Source organism: Lathyrus oleraceus, chromosome 3, assembly GCF_024323335.1.
Source record: "Lathyrus oleraceus cultivar Zhongwan6 chromosome 3, CAAS_Psat_ZW6_1.0, whole genome shotgun sequence".
Classification (NCBI taxonomy): domain Eukaryota; kingdom Viridiplantae; phylum Streptophyta; class Magnoliopsida; order Fabales; family Fabaceae; genus Lathyrus; species Lathyrus oleraceus.
Genome location: NC_066581.1, coordinates 328,070,492 through 328,095,696, shown reverse-complemented (window position 1 = coordinate 328,095,696; position 25,205 = coordinate 328,070,492). Strand labels below are relative to the sequence as shown.

Sequence of the window (25,205 nt, the reverse complement as noted above, 5' to 3'; positions counted from 1 at the left end):
ATACCTTGGTGAACATCGCCACGTTGGTTAATTCTATGTTTTTGACAACTGTTTTTGTCTTGTTTTCATTCTCCCTTTTACTATAATCCTTCACTTTTGTAACCGAATGTGTTGGGCCTCTCCCCAAGAGTTCAGTTATGGGTTCCACTCGCTCAGATGATGGCTCTGCCACACACAAAGAACGCTTACGCTGGACACAACAACTCCATGATCTCTTTGTGGAGGCTGTAAATAGGCTTGGTGGCCCTGATAGTAAGTCTTTGTGTTTTTTTGTCAACCAGTCTAGTGATTCGAATTCATCTTTTAAAGATAAACAAAGTGAAATGTTGCGAGTTCGAATTCGCGTCTTTGCATCTGATATTTTTGCATAACTATCAACTGAACTGATTTAATGACACTGTGTCACTAAATTCTAACAACAGGATGCATTATAACATGTCACATGTATAATGCAATTTTGTAGTTTTTTTTACTTACTAATACTTTTAAGGTGTAAGATTTATTTAATTCATAGGAATTATGTCAAATGATTAACATATTAACAAAGGCTACTTACTAAAACATGTTTAATGGTAGAGATGTTTGTAAAAATATCTATTGTTCTTGTTGATTAGTGTTTGAAATATATAGTACGACTTTTCCCTATTGTTCTAGACCCTTTTGTAATGGGAAGGAAATTTTGGTTAATGAACATTAGTTAAACACAATATTCCTAAAAATTGAGTTTGAATATGGACTATTTGATCAGACTTTACTTAACTTTTTCAATCTTTTTCAACCGATTATTGAAGAGATTTCGATTTTGAATAAACTTTATTTTTTAAATTGATTAGAGAAAAAAATCGATTGTTAAATATGATTTGTTTCAATTGATCCGTGAAGAGATTTCAGTTGTCGAATAAAATTTGTTGCCTCACATTTTAATCTTGTAAAATGTATTTTAAAATATAATATAAAATAAGTTGTCTAATCTTCAACTAAAAATTAAAATTCATGACTGTTTAAACGAGTGAATTTAGAGAATATATTTTCTCAATATTTTTTCTTTTGAGATTACTCTATCTTGAACTTTACTTGCAATTAAATATTTAAAACTTACTCAGAAAATTAATTTTACTTTTTATTTACAAAATGATTATGTTTGTTGTTAATATAACTTGATTTTGATTGTTTTTCTTCATTTTACTTCTGTGCATATTACTTATATAAAAAGGAGATACCAACTTTAAGTGTATCCTTTTTTTTACTTCTAATTTATCATTATTTGTAACTTCATACTTCTTTATTGAATCAAATATACTTATTTCAAAAGATATATTTATTCCTATACCTATTTATAAAGTTGATATCAAGTTTTGATGTAGCCTTTTTTTAATCAATTTTACCTTTCATATTTTGTTGTTGTTGCAATTTTCCACTTAATCCAATCAAATAGCTATTTTCTAAATAATTACATAAAATTTGATCTTAACTTTTTTGTTTAGTCATGTTAACTTCTAGTCATGTATGAATTATTAGGACCAAAATGATGTGGTTTGTTTGTCAGGGGCAACACCAAAGGGTATATTAAAGGTAATGACGGCTATGGACATCTCAAATTTGAACATTTATCATGTCAAAAGCCACTTGCAGGTTCTTGTCCACTTTATGCATTTATTTGATTATTTTTCAATTTGAAAACTATATACTAAATTCTTGGATGTGGTCAGAAATACAGGATCTCCAAGTTGATTCCAGAATCCACCACAAGTAAGTTTTTGACTTAACCAAATAAGGTATTGATTAAATATGATAATACCAAATTCAATTGTTAAAATCATAACTCACCTTGATCACCTATGAAGGAGGAAAGATTGAGAAGAGAGGTGTATCACATATACTTCCAAATTTCTGTTCTATATCGTAAGTCAACAACTCATTCAACAACAATTTTCATTTCTTCTTTTCAATCATGTTAATAATTATAATTTTGTAAATGAACAGTGCTCTTCAACTAAAGGAAGTCCTTCAAATGCAAGCAGAGGTGCACAAACGAATGAATGCCAGAGTTGAGGTATTTTAGTGTTTGACCAAAATATCTAATAGGAAATTAAAACCTATAGCATTTATTATTCACACAAGGTATTCTATTTTGACCAATGAAAAATAGAGAACATGTATATAATTTCTTAGAGGGAAAAACAAAAATAGAGAGAATCTCTTAAGTGATCTCTTGTTATGTGGTTTGAAGGTTCAGAAAAGCTTGAAGCTGAAAATTGAAGCACAAGGAAAGTACCTAGATAGAATTGGACAGAGTAGTCAGATCAAAACAATTACAAGAAAAGCATGCAAGTCTTTTGTGGGTAGAGCTATACCTCTACCCTCTCTTTCTGAGGAATCTGAATCCTTAAAAACACAATCCGAGGAAGAACATCAAACAGCCAAAAAGAAAACGATAACCGATGATGATGATGACAGTGTTTCTCCTGCAGATTTTGAACTAGGATCATCATCCACAATCTCAGAATTCTGCAACCAAACTTGGAATCTTTCTTGGAGCCAGCTGGCTGAAGCAACATGCCAATCACCTTTGGTGTCCAGTTTCTTATTATAGGTTTTGTATAATTAGAATAAATGTTTGCCTAATAAAACAGTTGATGATGTCCACATCTTATATACAATGTTTGTTTGATCATTTTTGGTCCTTCAAAGTATTTTGATATAGACATTTATAAGTTGGAGGATCAAGAAATGAACAATGTTTTGTATATATTGTTGGATGAAAATAAAAGGTTCAACAGAATCACACATCATATATGCATAATTTGGTACAGAGTTGATTGCATGGAACAAAGTTATCCCGATTTCAGAATATTGTTGGCCAGAATCAGCATCGTAATGATAACCATTTTAAACTGTAAAGTATAGCTCAAATCCAAATGAATCATTGTCCCCAAATTTAAATCCCCCTGCAACCACATGCTTACCAACAGAACAGCCTCAGAGTTGGAGTCAGCTCAGATTTCAACAGCTACTGGAAACAAAATCCTCGTCCCACAAAAAAGGAAAGGTTAAATAATGTCTAGAGAATACACTGAACTTCAGTGATACCGTCATAAAGAAATCACTTCTCTTTTTAAAAAGGGCAATTGATTTTAAATAAATCCATGCTTAAAGATATACGCAAAATAGCAAAACTCGGCATTAAGAACGCAAAATTAGTACTAACCTGAAGAATGCAAAATTAGTACTAACCTGAAGCGTGCAAAAAAAAAATCAATCCTGAGCAGTTACAAATTCTTACGAATGCAACTTGGAAAACTGTTAAATAATCCAAAAACCACACATTTTAATCCTCAAGGAATATCTATTCAAACATAAAAATCATTCTGAAGAACGAATTGGCCGAGTGGAATGAAGAGGTTAAATAAGCTTAAGTTCCTGTGCATGTTTTTTACAATTTTGCCTTTATTTTGGGCAGGAGCAGGAAAATGCTGATGCAGATAATACTAGTATTCTCCTACTTTTATATATGAAGATAAAAACGAGAGCAATTAGGGATGTCACTACTCTATCCGGGTTCCATAATGCCAAATGAAAAATCTACAAACCAAATTCAAGAAAGTAACATACCAATCCAAACTAAAGAATCCAAATAACATACCAATCCAATCATTTTTAATTGGGAGCAAACATGTGCAATAAAGTGGAAATCACAACGGTTAGATGGCAAAAGTCTAATTCTCAAAATACGTAAGTTGCAAACTAAAGAAAAGAGTCAAAGGAAAAGAGAATATGGATCAAACTAGCATACAAGTTCCTTCATAACTCTACACTATAGAGTAGTCTACATGAGATATAACAATTCAATTATTCATAATTCACATATTATGAAATTTCAAAACTAACCAATGGTAAAGATGCTACAATCCTTTTTTTTTGGACAGAAAGAAGCTATGGTTCTGGTAAGTCAATGTTTACTATCCTCGGCTGCCTTCTCCTCCTTCCCAAGTGCAATCACCACTTTCTTCAAGATGGATTCCGTTGGTTGGTGAGAGTTCTCTACTGCCTTTGAGATCGCTTGCCATTTCTCCCCGTGTTTTGGTTCAGCAGCAACACATCTCTTCAATACATCCTTCTGGTTCTCCTCAGTCCCATGCTGTAATTCAAATTTGTAGCACAAAGCCCAAAAATCACCGATGTCAGGAGCAAGTGTCACAGCCCTATTCAGCCAATTCCTGGCTTTGTCCACCTTTCTATCAATCCAGAATAATCTGCCCACAGCAGCTATAACATGGGGATCATGGTCACATTTCTTTAGGGCATCCGTACTCTTGATTTTTCGCTGAGGACGAGGAGCCATTTCAATTGATGATGCCCATAGAATGCCACTATTGGGACACTCCTGCAATGCTTTTGCCATCAAAATATCAGCTTCCTTCTTATGCCCATGCTTTAGTTCTGCTCTAACTGCTGCTAGCCAGAGTTCAGGATTTTGAGGATTCTTCTTTCGAGCCATTGTAAGAACTGCACGAGCTTTACTGAGTCCACTCATCTCCTCTTCAAGATTAGCAAGAGAGAGCCAGAGCGGTACAGAGTTAGGACAACTTTTCAGTCCAGAATCATAGACCTTCTTAGCTTCCATCTTGTGAGCATGCTGCTTTTCAGGCTGATCCTGCTGCTTTGCAGTATCGGCAAGTCGTTCCTCAAGTTGGCCAAGCATCAACCACAATTTATAAAATGAAGGGAATTGCTTCAGTCCTTCGTTTAACAGTTTTCTTTCCTCTTCAAGGTTTCCCAGTTCTCTCTCTACGATAGCTGATTTCATCCAGACTCTCTCTGTACCTCCTCTTTCTCGCGCTTTAGCCAACAACATTCTAGCTCTTTCGGGTTCGTGGTTTTCAAATTCTAGCTTAAATGCTGCAAGCCATATTTCTTCTGAATTGGGAATGGCGGCATACGCTTCTTGGAGAATTGCACGAGCTGCAGGGACATCTCCAGCAAGCCACTTCTCCTTGGCACCCATAAGCCATAGAACTTCAGCCTGTGGTCTATAAGTAACTGCTTTACGAAGTAATGCATCAAGAGATTCCCTGGTACCATGACTCCTTTCAAGTTGTGCTGCTTTTACCCATATGCTCTTCTTAGTTAAGAAGACAGTCAAGGCATGAGCATATATAGCTCTGGCAGTCTCAATAGAACCTCTTTTCTTGCATTCCTCGGCATCCGCTACCCATGTTCTCTTCCTATCTTCTTCTTCAACTCCAACTCCAATTGTATTATGGATTATTGCTTGGCAAGTTGCAACCGAACCAGCTCGTTCTGCTGCCTCTGCTTCCTTCATCCAAGCTTCTCTATCAATCACCACACCTTCTCTCTGCAAAGCCCTAATACCCCTCTCAATAATCTTGCCAACCATGGATGTATTTCCATTAGCTTCTTCCAATTTGGCGGCTGTTATCCATATCGCAGGCTCCTTGGTCAGCCTTTCTCTTGCCCTATTGAGAACCTTCTTAGCATTGTCATAAGTTTCCAACCTAGCAAGCGCAAGCCACAACTCCACATGCAATGGACAACATTCCACAGCTCTATGAAGCAAAAGTCTCGCATCTTCTTCATTTGCAAGCTCCACAACAGCCTTCCACAGCCTAACTGAATCAGGAATATGTTCAAGCCCTTTCCTCAACACCCTACTCCTGTTCATGTCATCGCTTTCCAATTTCGAAGCCTGCATCCACAATTTGACAGAAGTAGGGATGGACTTCACACCCCGAGCTATCACAGCTTTCGCATCATCTGGATTTGCCAGCCTACAAGCCTCCATCCAAACATCTTCATTCTTGGGACATTCTTCACACCCTTTCTGAATCAACTGTCTAGCTGCCTGAAGCTTTCCTGCCAACTCCTCCAACCTCGCAGCAGCAATCCAACCAGGAGGATGTTTCGGATTCGTTTGAATAACACTCTTGAGCAACAACCTAGCTTTCTTAAAATCCGAAATCTCAGCATCACTAGTAATCTTCATACTATTAAGAACAGTTAGATACCCCTTCGGATCAACATTAGTCATACCAGAAACCGAATCAGACAACCTATCCAATTTCAACGACAAAACAGTACCTCTACCCTCACCAACAGCAGTCAAATCAGTAACAGGTGTTTGTGACCACGGAGTCTCAGTTCCATTTGCCGAAGCAGCCCTACTCTTAGGATCCAAAGCAGTAACATGCTCTTGTTCCTGCCTAGCTTTCTCAAGAAGAGTATCAGGTACAGGAACAAAACTTTCAAACCTCTTCTTCTTATTCTTCGAAGAATAACCACCACTCTCAAACTTCTCAAGACTCTGCCAATCATCCGGCGATAAAGTATACAACTTCCTTTTCAAATCAGCAAATTGTTCAGTAATTTTAGGGTTAGAAGCTCTATACTTCTCAATCTCCTCCTTCAACCTAGCCTCTCTCCGATCCTTCCTTCTCGAATCCATCCTCTTATCAATATCCTCCCAAACCGCATCAGCTTCTCTATCATCTTCATCATACTCAGCAGAAGCAAACAAACCAACATCATTCCCTTCAAACTCATCAAATTTCTGATTCTCATCATAACCTTTATCTTCTCCTTCATCATCTTCCTCCGCATCCTCACCGCCTTTCCCTCTCCCCCTTCCAACACCTGGAGCCGCACCTGCAGCAGCAGCGGATCTATCCGGAAGATCAGGCGCTGCACGCGCAGGACCAATATCAGACCGAGTGGTGAATCCAGTAGCCCCACGACCAAGTCCAGCTACGTAATTTGCAGGCGGTTTGGAATTGAGAAAATCGAATCGAGGCGGTTTGGGAACGGCGGGAGGTTGAGTGCCGCCGTAAAAGGGGACGTGTAGGGTTAGGGTTGAGTAATTTCCAACGCCTAGGTTAGAGATGAAGATAGAATCGTTATCTCCGAGTAATCGGAGACTCTGGGAAAGGAATAGACGTTGGTGTGAAATTGGTATGCCGTGAAAATTTTCGATTTGGTGTTTAAGAGTATGGAGAGTGGTGGTGTTAGGGTTTACGTCTAGGGATAAGATTTTTCCGGTGGGTGGAACGATGAACACCATGGTGATTGGTTAGTATGAATTAGGGTTTCAAGGTTTAGTTTCAGAAGAAGTGATAGTTTTCCTTCCTCCTGTCCAAAAACAAAACTTCTACCTTTTTTTTTTGACAAACGTAGTTAAAATGTCCGATTTTTAACCACCCGCTATCCATTTATATAGAACAGCACTCGAGAATGGTGTGCTTTTTGATTTATACAAAAGAATAAGAGAATAAGTTGTAATCACCATTATTTTTAAGGCATGAAATATGAGAGATCTTCTATGTATATGTTTAGATATGTTAAATCGAACGGAGTGGAATGGAGTGAGACGAAGTGGAATGTAACGGAATAGAATGAAATAAATACGTCATTCCATTGTTTGAGTATTTCATAACGGAATAGAGTAATTTCCTGATTCCGCCCAAATCAGAAGGTATAAAAAGTGAAGGAAAATGATGGAATGCATTCCATCATTTTCCGCTTCATTCCATCCATTTTTAATAAAACCAAACAATGGAATATGAGTTTATATCATCCTCTTCGCTCCATCATGTTCCATAAATCTAAACATAACCTTAAATCTCATGATCTTCTTTAGGGTAGTACGCCTACGCTCTGTTGCGCCGTGAAAAATATATGAGTGTGAGAAACGCTCCTCGAAATAAAATAGAGTCGTTATCGAATTTTATTTATTTTAAAAGATAAGAAAAATATCGATAAAACCCATGATAAAAAAGAAAAAATGAGTGGTTGTCGCACCAAGAGCGGATTTGGAAGTCGGTTATGCAAAGGAAATGTATTAGCACCTCTCACATCTGTTGTACTCAACGAGAACTGTTTTGACCGTTTTGCTTATATGGATGTTAAATAAGATTACTTGTGATTACTGATTTATTACTTGATTTTATAAAGATTTTAATTAAGGGGAAAAATAAATTTTTAATTAATGTGTTCGCCAAGATTTTGAAACCTTGTGCCTACGTATTCTCATGGTATAATGAGAAAATCAGAGATTCGTAGTTCGTGGTAGAAATAAGTGTTTGTTGGTTGATTTTATTGAACCATGTTAAGGTCACGTTCTAGCAGTTAAACGTTGCTTGTTTGCTCGCGCATGAGAGGCTTAAGCGTTTGTTTGTTTTGCGATAAAACGGATATAACGTGTTCGTTTATGAAAAGTTTTCGATGTTTGCCCTAAGGCGAGAAAAGAGTTTGATGTGTGGAGATTGTTTTTAGTCTGAAGACGAATATCCAGACAGGGAACTCTACAACAGTGTATAAACATTCGGGGAGCCGATTTACAATCTCCTTCTTTTTCTTCTAAATTTTTGTGAAAGATGTGTGGCGCATTAAGTCAATTAGAATCGACTTAATTCAATTGATTAACATGTTATATTATGGAAGATGAAATTTTGAACATGGAGCTCTACAGCAGTGTCAAATCCTTCTTCTTCCATTTTTATTGTGAAAAAGATTTTTATGACATAAAAGAAAGTAAATTTGTTATTTTCAGGATAAAGTATCAAGATAATCCACTACTACGGAAAACACCTATCATAACGGTTGGAAAATGGATAACACCACGATGAATCAACCATTGTGAGGTAAGTTGTGGTTGTATGTATGATGCTTTCCACCACGGTCGTACGACCGTGATTATATCTATGTAGCGCGCTACTTACCACAACGGTTACTTTAAACAACTGTTTTATATTATTTAATGATATATATTTAACAACGATTGTGCTAAACAACCGATGTGATATATAGACCTGAGTTTATTATAAATTATGTGGAACGTTTATTTCTCCGATGCTCACTAAACATATAACATGCACTAGAATATTATAATATGACAAATTAAGTTATATTAGAAGAACAAATTCACGTTCAATGCTTGACAAGAGGTTTTTAACACCTTATTTGTATTTTGCTCTTTAACAGTAAGAACTTGGTTTAATGATCCTGGTTTAATGATCCTAGTTCTTCAACCGTTTATGCCTTCACCTCTAGTTCTTTTTGCAAAATGTTATCTACTTTGCAAATAATATTAGAGGTGGAGAGAGAGAGAGAGAGAGAGAGAGAGAGAGAGAAAGGTTATTGAAGATCTACAATCATTAAACCAAGTTCTAATGGCCAAAGAACAACATGCAGTTAAGGGTGTGAAGAATTCTTGTCAAGAATTAAACGTGCACTTGTTTTCTAATATAACGTTATCTATCATATCATAATTTGCTAATGTAGTTTGGAAATTTATATATTCGGTAAGGGGTTAGAAAAATACTCAAACCACATAATATATAATAAACTCATATTTTAAACAAACATTAACAACAACATTCATTAACAATAAACCATAAACAACAAATATAACATATCAAAGCATAGAATGCTTCAGAAATGTACCATACATGTCCTATAATAGCGTGTCCAGAATGAAATAAGGATGAAGCTAAAGTTAGAGCAATAAACTTAACATCCCTACCTACAAGTTTGCAACGCTAACTTTAGCTCCGTCCTCTTTATTGAAATAAGCATCCCTACCTACAAGTCAAAACAAGAAGGAAGTTCATACATCATGAAACAAGCTATTGAAACAGATTTTGAAGAAAAAAACTGTAGAGAAAACTAACCTGTAAATACCCATTGGTTAAGATTTGATGTTATGGTTTCGTTTTAGGGTTTCCATATTGTAGCACCTCAAATTTGCCCTCCCCCACTCATGCATTCATTTCATTTTTTAGGACATTTATCATTCCATGTTGCGTTGCATCATATCAGTCAGAATTGGCATCAAGAGAATCCTCAGTGCAAAAGAGCAAGTATTTCCTTGAGATGAAGGCCACATGATTATTCTAAAGAGCTTATATGAGCTAGGGTTCATTTTGAAGCAACTTTACCAAGTGGAGAGGCCCAAGTTCATCAGTACATTTTCAGGTCATCTGAGGACCATAAAAGTCAACTGTGCAGTCAACTGAGGGCTATGAGTTGGGGAGGTGAGTGGAAGCATCTCATTCATGTTCATACAAAGCCTATTCCTCATGCCAAGAATCTATCTTGAAGATTTTGAAGTCAAATCAAAAGTTTCCAAAAATGGAAAGTGACCTGTAATTCAAAGTTTCCAAAAATGGAAAGTTTTTGGTTCATATTCAACTTAACTTTCCAACATCAAAGAAGCTTCAAATGAATCTTTGGTCAACATGAAAGTTGAAGATCTTTCTCTCCTCTTTTCAAAATGTCCTATATCATGATCATCTGATAAATGGTTGAGAAGTTATGAGCAAAGGATCACAATGTGTACATGGAAGTTCAACATGGCATAACTTTGGCTACAAAACTCCAAATTGAACCACTCTTTTTGCAAAATGCTCCTTGTGACCAAGAGATTCCAAATCAACCATTGCATTGCATGAAAAGAGATCACATGATCACATGTCCATTCAAGTGCAATTTGGAGGGAAAATGGAGAATTCAAAATTGGTGAATCATACAAGCCTAATTCCAATCCCATCATGTTTGTTGGATGAATTTAAGTGAATTTGCACCTTGCATGGCACTGTTCACGTGCACATTGCTCATGCCACCTCACATTTGCATTTTTGGCATCACACCTCATTTCTCCTTAATTTTCAATTAGCCAATGCCTAATCTCAATTACAGCATGATTAAGGGACCATATAAAAGCTAAATCCTAATCACAATTTCAGATCTAGAATTCATATTTCCCTCTCAATTTTCTCTCTCTTGATTTTTCAAATTTCTTCACACAAACCTTGATTTTCTTTGTACATTCATGATCATGGAAGAGTTTTGAGCAAGATTCATCATATGGTTTGAAGAATAGAGTGCATATTCGAGCTCCACAAGTGCAAGTTCATGAAGATGGTTTTCTGAAATTAAGCAAGATCCAAGCCGATTCAAGTGCTATTTCGTGCATAAGGCTTCAAGTTGAGGTTAGAGGAGAAGATCTGGAGGATTTGAGCACCTGAAGCCACGATTTCAACTCACTGCACTTCAAGAAGGTTGGAATTCGATCACCTATTTTCTCCATTTTATGTACATGATTAGTTAGACCTTTTGACGCTGATGATGTTGATATAATTAGTTCATGATTTGGTCAAGAAATGAGTCAGATATGATGATTTGAATTTTTGATGTTCAATATGTTTTTGATCGATCCGGTTGATTCGTCAGGAATTAGGTGAAATAATTATGATATTCTTACTCCTGGTAACAAGACCTTTCCATTGATGTATAGCATGTCGAAATCTGGAAATTTTTGGATGAACGTCACCGGCGTACCACCGGAGAAGACGACCGGAATCACTATTTCGGCCGTCTGGTTCAAATGCCTAGGGTTTGTTTTGCCGCGCCTGCAACCTTTGAGTCCTCAGCTCGATCCTTGGCGCGAGCATCTTATTTTCAATTCCTTTTCATTTTCCATATTGAAACGCAGCGTTTGGTTAGCGCTCATGGACCTGATGCGCCTTGGTTCGATTCCTTGCGCTGGCATTTTTAATTTCCATTTGTTTTCCATGAAGCGCCTGTGACCTTCAAGTCGCTGGTTCGATACCTGGCACATTGCTTTTCTTCATTTCCAATTGATTTTCATTCCAGCGCTTTTGTAACCTTGATAACCTGAGTTTAATCCTTGCCATATGCATTTCCACTTTTCATTCACATTTCATTTTTTACATGATTTTCATTTTATTTCATTTTTGTTCATCAATTTCTAAAAATCATAAAAAATGGTATACATGTCCAATTTTATCCAATTTTTTTTCCACATGTTCATTTTAATGTCTAGTTTTTTTTAGCATTTATTTCCTGATTTTTGCATTTCTGGATTTTTGATTGTGCTTGATTGTTTGAACATGATTCCATATGGATATGTTGCATTCATTTGATTGTAAAATGCTTATGGTTTATCCAATTGCCTTAAAATTTGACATGCTTGTTCATAACATGTGACATGATGTTTTGGCTTTTGTTTGGCATTTTTACCATTTAATACCACTGTTTTGGACACATGGACATATGTTGTAACATTTGGTGTCACATTCTTGACCTTGCTCTTGTGCATTTTCATTCACACACCATTTGTTTTCTTCTGGACTTAAATTTTGGCATGATGCTTGTCCATAACATGTTAAGTGCACATAAAATTTTTCATGATCATTGGATTCATTTCTGTTTTAATGTGGATTTTCTATTCTTGATGTCCAATTTTGATCACATTGTTTGCCTTTGCCTTATCTTGATTAATTGATGGCTTTGCTTAATGATTTGGCTTTGTTCCTTTTGAGGTTTTCTTCTTATTTGATTGATTGTGCTTCATGTTAAATATCGACTTCTGTTTTGGTCATTTGACTTGCCTTTGACCCTAGTCTTTGTACTAGTGGTTTGTACTCACCAATTGTGTTTTGTATTTCAGGTATTGAGCAATTAACACTAATGGTTGATGTGACCTCTGTAACACACTTCTAAAATACCCCAATAAATAATTAAAACAACCAAACATAAATCAGAGTATATATGCAATTTAAGGGTGTCACACTTGACACTTCACACCATGTTCCAATTTAACTCGTCATGCTCATTTATTCATCAAAATAAACAATTGCATAATTCGCAGCGGATAGAAATTAACAACGACATGCAAAACATGTAACACATTACATGTAAGGTTATTCAACAACTAAACCGAAAACAAGGCAAAACATCCCGTCCCGATGTTACATCTACCCGAGCATGACTCACTAAGGAACTACACTAGACTCCAAGGACTAGCTTCTACTCAATCACTGCACGTTACCTGAAACATAGTTGTAAGGGTGAGTTCCTCAATCGATATAATAAGCATTATAAAATATCATGTAATGCTAAGTAAATGAACACATCTCCTCACCCTAATCATATCACACATTCAGTAACGGCAACATCAACTCATACTCATAATCATGCTCAACATAAACATCAAAACACACGTATAATATTGGAACACATCCATTCATATTATACACAATACATACATTATGCAATGAGACTCCATGCATGCGGTACCGACTATTCGTGAACATATAGTTCAACCTCACCGATCAAATCCAGATACGGCTACCAGGCTCACTAGTCCCACTCATTTGAGACCTAGTGACTCACTCACTAATTCCTCACCATGGGAATTAGCTACCACCCCAAGGGCTATGCTATGCACGCTAATCACCTAGCATGCAAACATCAACAACAATCCACAATAACTCACTCACTAATTCCTCACCATGGGAATTAGCTACCACCATAAAGGCCACAATATGCAAGCTAAATCTCTTAGTCATGCAAACATCAACAATCATCCACAATGGACATATGCTCACACTCTAAGCCATAAACAGTCCATTCACAATTGCATACATAATAGATACATCCACAGCATTATGCATACAATCATACATCATCCACATATTTATCACATAATCATATCATGCCACATAATCAATCACAGTATTAGCACGCTCTACCAATACCCCTACCGCTCAAAACAACGGGAAATGATCCCTATTATATCATACGCCAATATAGGCCAAACATCAAACATGCACACCACATTTAAATATAAATTTTTTAACTTTTCACACAGTGTTAACCGGTTAACGCCCTGGGTTAACCGGTTAACGCAACACAGAACACGCTTCCTGGCAATTCACAACAGTGTTAACCGGTTAACACCCTGGGTTAACCGGTTAACGCAAGACAGACAACAATATTTCACAATTCATAACAGTGTTAACCGGTTAACACCCTGGGTTAACCGGTTAACGCAAGACAGAAAGCTGTTCCTGCGCTAACACGAAGCAGAATGCAGAATTCTCCGCATTTTCCGCCGTTGGAGGACTTCCGGACCTCCGATTCCAATTCCGTAAAAAGCTACACTTTCGGAAAATCAAGACTCATCCAATTACAGATTCAATTACAGCTTTAACATAACTTATTCATCTCAATTTTTCAGCATTCAACATCCCAATTAGGGTCAAATCAATGGCTTATCACTACCCATTACATGTTAATCCATAATACCCATTAAACGACGATAAACCCCCCTTACCTGAGTTAATCCGGCAAATCCTTTAGCTTCAAGCTTTTCCTTTCTTCAACCCTTGCTCTCTTGCTCTTCCTCTTTGCCCTTTTCCACTTTCTGTCGCTTCTCTGGTTTTCACGTGAAAAAACCCTTTTTACCAAATGGAACTCTTTATATATATATTCCAACTTTATTATTCCAATTTATATTATTCCAATAATAATAATAATTCCAATAATAATCCAATTATTTAATTAAATTAATAAATATACTATTAACTTAATTTAAATAATTATCATATTTTATCGGGGTGTTACAACTCTCCCCCACTAAAAGAGTTTTCGTCCTCGAAAACATACCTCAAGCGAATAACTCAGGATAAGACTCCTTCATCTGACTCTCAAGTTCCCAAGTCACATTGCCACCTGCTGGTCCTCCCCAAGCTACCTTTACCAAAGCAATCTCTTTACCCCGCAACTGCTTCAACTCTCGATCCTCGATCCTCATAGGTGATGTTTCAACAGTCAGGTTATCTCTCACCTGTACATCATCTACTTGGACCACATGCGACGGATCAGGAATGTACCTCCTCAACTGAGACACATGAAAAACCTCATGCAAATTCGCAAGTGACGGCGGTAAAGCGACACGATAGGCTACCTCCCCTATCCTCTCCAAAATCTGATAAGGACCAATAAATCGAGGTGTCAACTTCTTCGACTTCAAAGCTCGACCAACCCCAGTTATCGGAGTAACACGAAGAAACACATGATCTCCCTCTTGAAACTCAAGTGACTTCCTCCTCTTGTCGTGATAACTCTTCTGACGACTCTGAGCAATCCTCATCTTCTCCTGAATCATCTTAATCTTTTCCGTAGTTTGTTGAACAATCTCCGGTCCAACCACAACACTCTCACCGAACTCATACCAACATAAAGGTGTCCGACATCTCCTACCATACAAAGCTTCAAACAGTGCCATACCAATGCTCGAATGAAAACTATTGTTGTAGGTAAACTCAATCAAAGGTAAATAACAATCCCAAGCACCTCCCTTTTCCAAAACACAAGCCCTCAAAAGATCCTCCAGTGACTGAATCGTCCTCTCAGTCTGACCATCAGTCTGCGGATGATATGCAGAACTCAATCTCAGCTTAGTTCCCAAAGCCCTCTGCAAACCTTCCCAGAACTGCGATGTAAATCTAGGATCTCTGTCCGAAACAATACTCGACGGAATACCATGCAAACTTACAATTTTCTCAATATACAACTCAGCTAATCTCTCTAACGGATAATCCATTCTGATCGGAATGAAATGAGCCGATTTTGTCAATCTGTCAACAATCACCCAAATAGCTTCAAAATTCTTAATTGTCCTCGGTAAACCAGAAACAAAATCCATACTGATACTATCCCACTTCCACTCTGGAATAGCCAACGGTTGCATTAGCCCAGACGGCTTCTGATGCTCAATCTTCGACTTCTGACAAGTCAAACAAGAATAAACAAAACTCGCAATTTCTCTTTTCATTCCCGGCCACCAAAATAACTTTTTCAAATCATGATACATCTTCGTAGCCCCAGGATGAATACTCAGGCCACTACGATGTCCTTCCTCAAGAATACTCTTCTTAAGTTCGGTAACATCCGGAATACACACCCGATTACCAAATTTCAAAACACCATTCTCATCAACTCTGAATTCACCACCTTGACCTTGATTCACTAGAGTCAACTTATCAACCAAAAGCACATCGGATTTCTGACCCTCTCTAATCTCATCCAGAATACCACTCGTTAACTTCAACATTCCCAATTTAACACTATTGTGAGTACTCTCACACACCAAACTCAAGTCTCTAAACTGCTCAATTAAATCCAATTCCTTAACCATTAACATAGACTTATGCAATGATTTCCGACTCAATGCATCAGCCACTACGTTTGCTTTACCCGGATGGTAATTCAAACCAAAGTCATAATCCTTCAGAAACTCTAACCATCTCCTCTGTCTCATATTCAGCTCTTTCTGATCAAACAAATACTTTAAACTTTTATGGTCACTGAAAACCTCAAATCTTGACCCGTACAAGTAGTGCCTCCATAACTTCAGAATAAATACCACAGCTGCCAACTCTAAATCGTGTGTCGGATAGTTCCTCTCATGAACCTTCAGTTGTCTCGAAGCATAAGCTACAACCTGCTTATTCTGCATCAAAACACCACCCAAACCCAACAATGAAGCATCACAGTAAACCTCAAATGGTTCCGACGGACTCAGTAACATCAGAATAGGAGCAGTAGTTAACCTTCTCTTTAACTCTTGGAAACCTTCTTCACATTTTGAGTCCCAAACAAACGCTTGCCCCTTTCTAGTCAACATCGTCAACGGTAATGCTGTTGAAAGAGTATATCTTCGGCAAATATTTTTGTATCGTATCCACAGAGATTGGGTAATATTACCGCCGTTCTATAATTCAAATGTTATAAGTTTAGAAAGTAACAGGGTTGTTTTGTTTGGAAAAATATCTTGTTAATAAATGTTAACAAAAACTATGAAATGGTTTTAGTCAAATATAAAGGCTTGGCAAGATTGGAGTTCACTATTTCAAATGTTTATGATTCCTTATGATAAATAAATAGATTCAAGATTATTGATGATGTTCAAATATCCTCTCAAAGTCATTTATGTCTAAATGATATCGTGATAATCACTATATTGATCCTTAGACGATCTCTCCACCTAACTATCAATATAGCAATCTTTAATGTTCAATATCAAAGAATAGTAATGAATAAATCTATCTCTACAACTTATTCACTACTTGAAAATCTGTTTTATGTCTAAACTCGAGTAATCTCTCTCGACAACTACTCAAATCTGGTTTTCAACTTAAAGCAAAAACAGTGTTCAATACATCAACAATCTTTATCTCATATATAAATCAAAGTGAATACATAAACAGATGAGAATAGCTACTACCTCCAATCTTGACAAAAGGGAGTTTAGCTCCTCATCACCATTGTTACAAAGCAGAAGGTTTTAGAAGAAAAACTCTGTTTTTCTCTATTACAAAAGCTCTACAGCACAATGTGTGAATGAATGGAATAATGTTTCAATACCTAGGTTAAACTATTTTGTCTCTACCAAAAAGGTTGACATTTCCCTAATTGGACATTGTCATCTGCAGCAGAAAAGAACTTCGCAGGCAGACATCAAAATGGCAATTACTTTTTCTGCACAACAGCACTTTTGACCCTTGGTCAGCTTGCTGGATTCGCAGCCTTCGCGGCGCGAAGGAAGTTCGCGGCGCGAACTGTTGCTTCCCCAGCTTCCTTGTTTGGCAAGCTTCCTCCAAAATGCCATGTTGAAACCAAGGTCTTGCTTATCCATAATTCTACACAACTAACAAAAAATGTGAAATAACTATTCAAAACAAAATAAATTAAACCTAATTGCATTTATACAAATTAGTGAAGATAAAAGTGTGTAATTAAATCAAAACTTGGTAAAAGGGACCAATAAAATGGTATAAAAATAGTACTAATTGGTCCCTAATAACTCTCCCCAACTTGGCATTTTGTTTGTCCCTAAACAAAAGTTTCCACCTTTACAACCAAAGTCATGACACAAAAGATTTAAACAAGAATTCATCAAGGACATTCAAATGGTTCAAAAGTGTTTGGCGTTTTCTCAATTCACTTATCTCAACTCTAGACAAAACATAAATAAGGGAAATGGTAAAGTGCAAACATCATTTCAAGGATTTCAAAGTCATACATGTCAAAATTGAATCAAACTTACACACACATCAATATTGATGAATAACATGAAGGGTTACTTTCACTCATCCAAGCAGTTAAGTCAACAACAACTCAAATCATGCGGTTATCACAACAACTACCAAGTTATGTGAAAAATGAGAATCAAGAGGTCTTTCAAGGGTTGTAATGTGGCTTAGGTTACAAGAAAGGATATGATTAAGAGAATTCAACAAAGTTGTCTATCCTAAGGGAGCATTCCCAAAGATTCACTCTACACAAATTCCTTTTCTTTGATCCCTATCTTTTTCTTTTTCTTTTTCTTTTCAAATCCACACAACCATGAGCATTTCCTTTGCTTTTCTTTTTCTAATTTTTTTTCTATGCTCTATAGTTCCAAGGGTGATTTCTTTTTCTTGTTTCTTTTCATATTTTTACCCTTTCAAAGAAACTCACTTTTCCAAGTTCTAATCAACTTTTCACTTTACTCTCCCCAACTTTAGATTCCAAAACCAAATTTATTCAATAATGCTCCCTACTTAGACATAAGCAAAAGGCAAAATTATGCAAACAACTCGGTTTGAGGTTTCAACTGACACGAAAGAAATTAGGATTCATTTATTCCACAATTTTCAATTGATTTTACAATGATCAATCAAATGAATCCAAAAATAAGCTCAAAGGGGTTAACTAAGGATTACTCCTCACAAGGTTAGTTGATTTAAGCTTTTTGGTCAAGTGGTTTTTCTCACAAACAATGCCTCTATCATATTCAAAAATTTCACACAACATTAGATTGATGCATGATTTAGCATGATAAGAATGAGTCAAAATAATGCTCGGTTTCCCGCTTTTTTAGTGTACAATGGAAAGCCTCCTCACAATTGGTTAAGTCCTATTTTGATTCAAAAATGACATATACCTCAATGAAATTATGAACTGAAATTTGCACACACCATTAAACTACTCATGTTAAGTCTAGAAAGCGATAAAGTGTACCTTGAAATGCCGACACTAATTCTTATCATCACCACTCGAAGTATCCTATGCTTCTTTCTTTGCGACAAATTCTTGGTTGCTTTAGGCTTGACTTAAGCGTAAGAACGATTAAATAGAACTGTTGGTAAACCAATTTGATTAAAAACACACTTAAATTTCAAAAAGTACTCATGCAATTATAAAAATACTAAAGAAAAATTAAAGTGCTAAGATAAAGTCATGGTGAACTAGAGCCACCAAAAAGTACATTACAAAATTCCCAAAAACAAAAACAGAATTAGTAAAAAGAAATTCAAACAAACAATACTCTCAAAACTCCACAAATTCAATCCTCCTCCTCTTCATCACCACCTACACTTCCGAGAACATCTTCCATCTCCTCATTTGGGTCAGCACTACCTCCTGCACCCCCCATAAAATTTGGCCTGCCCACAGGCCAATTAGCATAAGCTGCATAATCAGCTTGCGATGGAAAAGTTCGGGCCTCCGGTGCCAGAAACGTGTTCTGGAACTGCTGCTGCATGGCATCAAAAAGAAATGATTGAGACCTCCTGGAGGCCTCAAAGTTCTCACAACAGTAGTTGGCAAAAGCCATCTGATCAAAACCTGGGGTACTTTGAGGTTGAGGTTGAGATCGGGATCTGGATCGGGCTCGAGAGGAAGAAGTACCAGATGCATCAGTCTTTTCATTCGGGTTTTGCAGAAACCTGTTCAAATAAGCGTCACTGATCACACTAGTGATTGAGAAGTGTACTTCCTCAGGGATGTGAACATTGGCCCTACGGCACAGTCCCATGATGAGTCCTGGATAGGCTAGCACACCAGCTTTGCCCCCGAAATTAGTTCCGCTTAACACTATCTTCCTCAATTCTCCTGAAATGAGGGCTGCAACATCCACTGTCTTCCCGATCATGATGCAGTACAAAAGACAACCGACATCCATAGGAATTGTGGTGGTGTGGCTTCTTGGTCTGATATTGGTTAACAGTAGCACCAAAAAAGCCCTAGCTTCCAAATTGAAATTTTCCCTCTTCCACAATTTTGGATGCCCTTGGTCATTCACTTCAAAAGATTTTCCTCTGAGACAAAGGGTGGCATTGACCGCTTCCAGATTCCACCTGTTGGCTACCTCCATGACACTGTACTCACAACTCTCACCCTCTCCAAGAGTTAAGGGATGACCTAGATAAGAATTAATGTCATCCCTTCCAAATGACACAATCTTTCCCCTTACCCTGGACCGGTAAATGAAGGTCGTACCCTCCTTGCGATGCATCGCATTCGCATAGAATTCTCGGACAAGGTCGTAGTTGATTGCGGCTTCCGGCTCGCATAACTTCATCCATTTTCTTTGCTCAAAAGCCTCAACCACTCTGTGATACACCCCAGTTGGAGCCAGGCGGATAAACCTTTCAGGTAGAATGGTTCTCTTGACAAGGCTTTCAAATCGGGCTTCATGTTCCTCACTGATGAACCTTCGGATAGCACGGGCCTGAGGAGGTGCCATGGTCTTAGTTCTCTTAGACAACTGCAATCAAAACCAGCACAACCACAGAACACATATGACAGCATTAGTCAACAATTAACAAAAAGAAAATGGCTGCTGGAATTCACAGTTCGCGGCGCGAAGGGTATTTCGCGGCGCGAACCCTGCGAATTCAGGAAATCCCCAAAGCCTCCTAGGGTTTCACCATTGAGGGATTAAACACACCCAACCAGCCAAAATGCTCAACCCTAACCTAATCCTATTCTAATTCACACATGCATAGCGATTCCAAACAGTATTCACAGAGAAATTCGATTTCTAACCAACCCTAACTTGAAAAACCCAAAAAGGGATTGGAAAAGAGAAAATGAAGATTACATACCTTTTGAATCTCTACACTTGCTAAAAGAAGAAGATTGGAAGAGTGGAAAACTGAAAAATGTTGAGAAATGGTGGGATTTTGAGATTGGGGTGAAAGCGCGGCAAAGGGATTTGAAATGAAGAAGGTTTGAAATGAAAAGGAATTGACCTAAACAGTATTTAAATGATTTCTGTCACGCAAAGTTCGCGGCGCGAACAGGGGGTCGCGGCGCGAACTGAATAAAACAGAACCAATTAAAAATTTTTCATTTAGTTCGCGGCGCGAACAGGAGGTCGCGGCGCGAACTGCAAAAAACAGAACCCACTCAAATTTATTCATTCAGTTCGCGGCGCGAACAGGGGGTCGCGGCGCGAACTGCCAAAAACAGAACTTCAAAATTTTAAAACTTCAACAGAGCTAAAAATCACAAAACAGAGAAATTTAAAATGCACACTAACAACGTTGGGTTGCCTCCCAACCAGCGCTTTGTTTAACGTCGTTTGAGCTTGACGGTCCACTGATTAGCCCGGTTTAAATAGAGACACGACATCCACATCACGATTTATGTCGCCACCATGGTAAACTTTGAGTCTTTGACCATTTACGGTCCAACTCTCTTGTGACTTTGGATCCTCGATTACAATGGCTCCACAATTCCGTACTTCCTTGACAACGAACGGTCCTGACCCTTTTGGCTTCAGCTTACCCGGTAATAACTTGAACCTTGATTTGAAAAGCAGTACCATTTGTCCGACATGAAACTCCTTGCGACGGGCCTTTACATCATGGTATTTTTCTTCAATTGCATCATTTTAGAATGAATCATGTTTGTCATGTGGATGCTTCATAGCTTTAAAAAGATTAAAGGTCACCTCTTCGTCTTGCACTCTCACCTTCATTAGTCCACCATCTACGTCAATCATCATCCGAGCTGTTTTCATAAAAGGTCTTCCAAGAATTAGGGGCACATCACGGTCCTCATTCATCTCCACTATTACGAAATCTACCGGAAACAAGAATTTGTCCACCTTCACTAACATGTCTTTAGCAATTCCGTATGGTAAAGTGGTAGACTTGTCGGCTAGTTGTAAAGTCATTCTCGTCGATTTAATCTCAACATTCCCTAATCTTTTAACAATGGAGAGAGGGATTAAATTTATACTAGAGCCCAAGTCAATCAAACCATTTCCAGTGTATGTGCTTCCAATGGTCACCGGTAGAACAACCCGGCCCGGATCGGACTCCTTCCTTGGGAGAGTCTTTTGGATGATAGCACTACACCGTGCATCAAGCAGTATGGTCTCGTCTTCCACGTGTCTCCTTTTCTTTGTAAGAATGTCCTTCATGAACTTGGCATACCGTGGCATTTGTTCTAATGCATCAGCAAATGGAATGTTGATTTGAAGCTGCTTGAAGATGTCCATAAACCGTGCATAGTGTCTAGCGTTATCCTTCTTTGATGGTGCGTGCGGATATGGTAGATGTTGAACTGGAATGACATTCACTCCTTTGTCTCCTTTTTTCGTATTTCTTGGTTCGATTTCCTTATTCATTTCCGCTTCACACCGCTGCTCTTCCATCAGTTGTTGGTTCTGCTGTTTTCGCGGCGCGAAGGGAGATCGCGGCGCGAACTGAGCAGTTTCTACCACTTTCTTCTTCCCACAAGCCACATCCTTATTTTCCAGCACAGCATCCATATCATTCTCAACTGTAATTTCCTCACCTTTTTTACTTGTCAACTCTCTACCGCTTCTAGTAAAAATTGCTTTGCAATACTCCTTTGGATTAGTTTGAGTATTAGCGGAGAAAGAAGATCCTGCAGTTTGTTCCGACAGCTGTTTCGCAAGTTGACCTATTTGATTTTCCAAATTCTTGATTGCTGCTTCATTACTCTTCTGATTTGCCATGGAAGCTTGCATGAATTGTTGAAGAGTGTCCTCTAGCTTGGAACTTCCTCCTTGCGATTGTTGGCCTTGAGAATTGGGGTGTTGATAAGGACTTTGCTGTTGATAATTCTGATTGTTGAACCTTGACGGTTGGTAGCCTTGATTGTTTCTTGGTTGATAGCCTTGATTGTTAGGCTGTTGTCTTTGATATCCCTGATTTTGGTTGTTCACATAACTCACTTCTTCTTGGGGTGGAGGACAAAAACCAGTAGGATGATCCCCTTGACACAACTTGCAACATGCTACTTGATGCTGAACTTGAAACCCTTGAATCTCTTTTATTTGCTGGGGAAGCTTGGCCATTTGTTGAGTAAGAAGCTCCACTTGTTGAGAGAGTAGCTTGTTTTGAGCAAGGATGGCATCATTTGTATTCAACTCTAGAACTCCAGGCTTACGTTGTGAAGGGCTACGATCATGTTGACCTTGATGATCATTACGGGCCATCCGTTCAATAATGACTTTAGCTTCTTCCGCAGTTTTTGATATAAGCGATCCACCCGCGGTGGCGTCCAGAAGTGTCTTATGAGTTGATTGGAGACCATTCAAAAAAATATGGATTTGAGTAAGCTCATCAAAACCATGTCCCTTACACTTCCTCAACATTGATTTGAATCTCTCCCAAGCTTCATTTAGAGATTCGTTGACTCCTTGAGTGAATACCGCTATAGCCGTTTTGGCTTCCATGAATCGGGATTGAGGGAAGTATCTTTCTAAGAACTTTTCTTCTAACAAATTCCAATCCGTCATCACTCTTGATTCTTGATCAAGGTACCACTCTTTTGCCTTTCCCACTAAGGAGTGTGGGAACATCCTCTTGAATAACGTTTCTTCACCCGCTTCGTCTATTCCCGTAGAACCCGCAATCTCATAGAATTTGATGAGATGGGTATACGGATCTTCGTGATCCATTCCGGTGAATGGAGTTGCATAGAGAAGTTGGAGGATTCCGGTCTTCATCTCCGTATTTCTTCCTCCACGGGCAAATTGAGCATTTCTTCTTGGACTATTAGCGGACATTTCGGTACGATTGTCATCCACCATGTTTCCGTTACAAGCCTCTACAACCACTTCTTCGATTGAGACAAGTGCGGAAGTAGATGCTTCTTCTCTCCGGTTCCTCTCTTCGGCTAGTTTCCTTCTCCTTCGTGTTTTGCTATTGAGCTTCCGAAGTGTTCTTTCAATTTCAGGATCGAATTGAAGTTGCTCCTCGGTTACTTTTCCTCGCATACACTAGAATCTACAAAACTAACAAACCAAGTGAAACAAAAGAGGGATAGTAATAAATGTAACACAACTTAAAACAGAGAATTATTGCAATGCTTGTAATATCGACACCAATCCCCGGCAACGGCGCCAATTTGTTGAAAGAGTATATCTTCGGCAAAGATTTTTGTATCGTATCCACAGAGATTGGGTAATATTACCGCCGTTCTATAATTCAAATGTTATAAGTTTAGAAAGTAACAGGGTTGTTTTGTTTGGAAACATATCTTGTTAATAAATGTTAACAAAAACTATGAAATGGTTTTAGTCAAATATAAAGGCTTGGCAAGATTGGAGTTCACTATTTCAAATGTTTATGATTCCTTATGATAAATAAATAGATTCAAGATTATTGATGATGTTCAAATATCCTCTCAAAGTCATTTATGTCTAAATGATATCGTGATAATCACTATATTGATCCTTAGACGATCTCTCCACCTAACTATCAATATAGCAATCTTTAATGTTCAATATCAAAGAATAGTAATGAATAAATCTATCTCTACAACTTATTCACTACTTGAAAATCTGTTTTATGTCTAAACTCGAGTAATCTCTCTCGACAACTACTCAAATCTGGTTTTCAACTTAAAGCAAAAACAGTGTTCAATACATCAACAATCTTTATCTCATATATAAATCAAAGTGAATACATAAACAGATGAGAATAGCTACTACCTCCAATCTTGACAAAAGGGAGTTTAGCTCCTCATCACCATTGTTACAAAGCAGAAGGTTTTAGAAGAAAAACTCTGTTTTTCTCTATTACAAAAGCTCTACAGCACAATGTGTGAATGAATGGAATAATGTTTCAATACCTAGGTTAAACTATTTTGTCTCTACCAAAAAGGTTGACATTTCCCTAATTGGACATTGTCATCTGCAGCAGAAAAGAACTTCGCAGGCAGACATCAAAATGGCAATTACTTTTTCTGCACAACAGCACTTTTGACCCTTGGTCAGCTTGCTGGATTCGCAGCCTTCGCGGCGCGAACTGTTGCTTCCCCAGCTTCCTTGTTTGGCAAGCTTCCTCCAAAATGCCATGTTGAAACCAAGGTCTTGCTTATCCATAATTCTACACAACTAACAAAAAATGTGAAATAACTATTCAAAACAAAATAAATTAAACCTAATTGCATTTATACAAATTAGTGAAGATAAAAGTGTGTAATTAAATCAAAACTTGGTAAAAGGGACCAATAAAATGGTATAAAAATAGTACTAATTGGTCCCTAACAAATGCCAACTTAGAAAATCCCTC

At 37.7% G+C, this 25,205-nt stretch overlaps 2 protein-coding genes across 5 annotated transcripts; one reads left to right on the top strand and one right to left on the bottom strand.

Moving 5' to 3' along the window:
- The first annotated feature begins 85 nt into the window (after nt 1–85).
- On the top strand, nt 86–2,787 carry LOC127127459 (myb family transcription factor PHL7). The gene is made up of 6 exons (XM_051056648.1): nt 86–252; nt 1,547–1,632; nt 1,710–1,749; nt 1,845–1,902; nt 1,984–2,053; nt 2,231–2,787. The coding sequence occupies exons 1-6, from the start codon at nt 138–140 to the stop codon at nt 2,591–2,593; spliced, it is 732 nt and encodes a 243-aa protein (XP_050912605.1). The 5' UTR covers nt 86–137; the 3' UTR covers nt 2,594–2,787.
- Nucleotides 2,724–7,255, bottom strand: LOC127127458 (protein STABILIZED1). 4 transcript variants are annotated; one of them, XM_051056644.1, is made up of 3 exons: nt 3,889–7,255; nt 3,209–3,234; nt 2,724–3,027 (listed from the first exon to the last, which is right to left on the bottom strand). In XM_051056644.1, exon 1 carries the CDS (start codon nt 7,073–7,075, stop codon nt 3,950–3,952), a length of 3,126 nt encoding a protein of 1,041 aa, XP_050912601.1. In that variant the 5' UTR covers nt 7,076–7,255; the 3' UTR covers nt 2,724–3,027; nt 3,209–3,234; nt 3,889–3,949. The 4 variants fall into 4 exon arrangements, with proteins under 4 accessions (XP_050912601.1, XP_050912604.1, XP_050912602.1 ...); XM_051056647.1 differs by having other exon boundaries at nt 2,724–3,013; XM_051056645.1 differs by lacking the exon at nt 3,209–3,234.
- Nucleotides 7,256–25,205: the final 17,950 nt, after the last annotated feature.

Excerpts from the sequence above, each read along its gene's own strand:
- LOC127127459 (XM_051056648.1), top strand. The coding sequence starts at position 138 with ATGGGTTCCACTCGCTCAGATGATGGCTCTGCCACACACAAAGAACGC. Across the intron at positions 1,633-1,709 it reads ATGTCAAAAGCCACTTGCAG|AAATACAGGATCTCCAAGTT; the intron begins GTTCTTGTCCAC and ends GGATGTGGTCAG. Across the intron at positions 1,750-1,844 it reads GATTCCAGAATCCACCACAA|GAGGAAAGATTGAGAAGAGA; the intron begins GTAAGTTTTTGA and ends TCACCTATGAAG.
- LOC127127458 (XM_051056644.1), bottom strand. The coding sequence starts at position 7,075 with ATGGTGTTCATCGTTCCACCCACCGGAAAAATCTTATCCCTAGACGTA.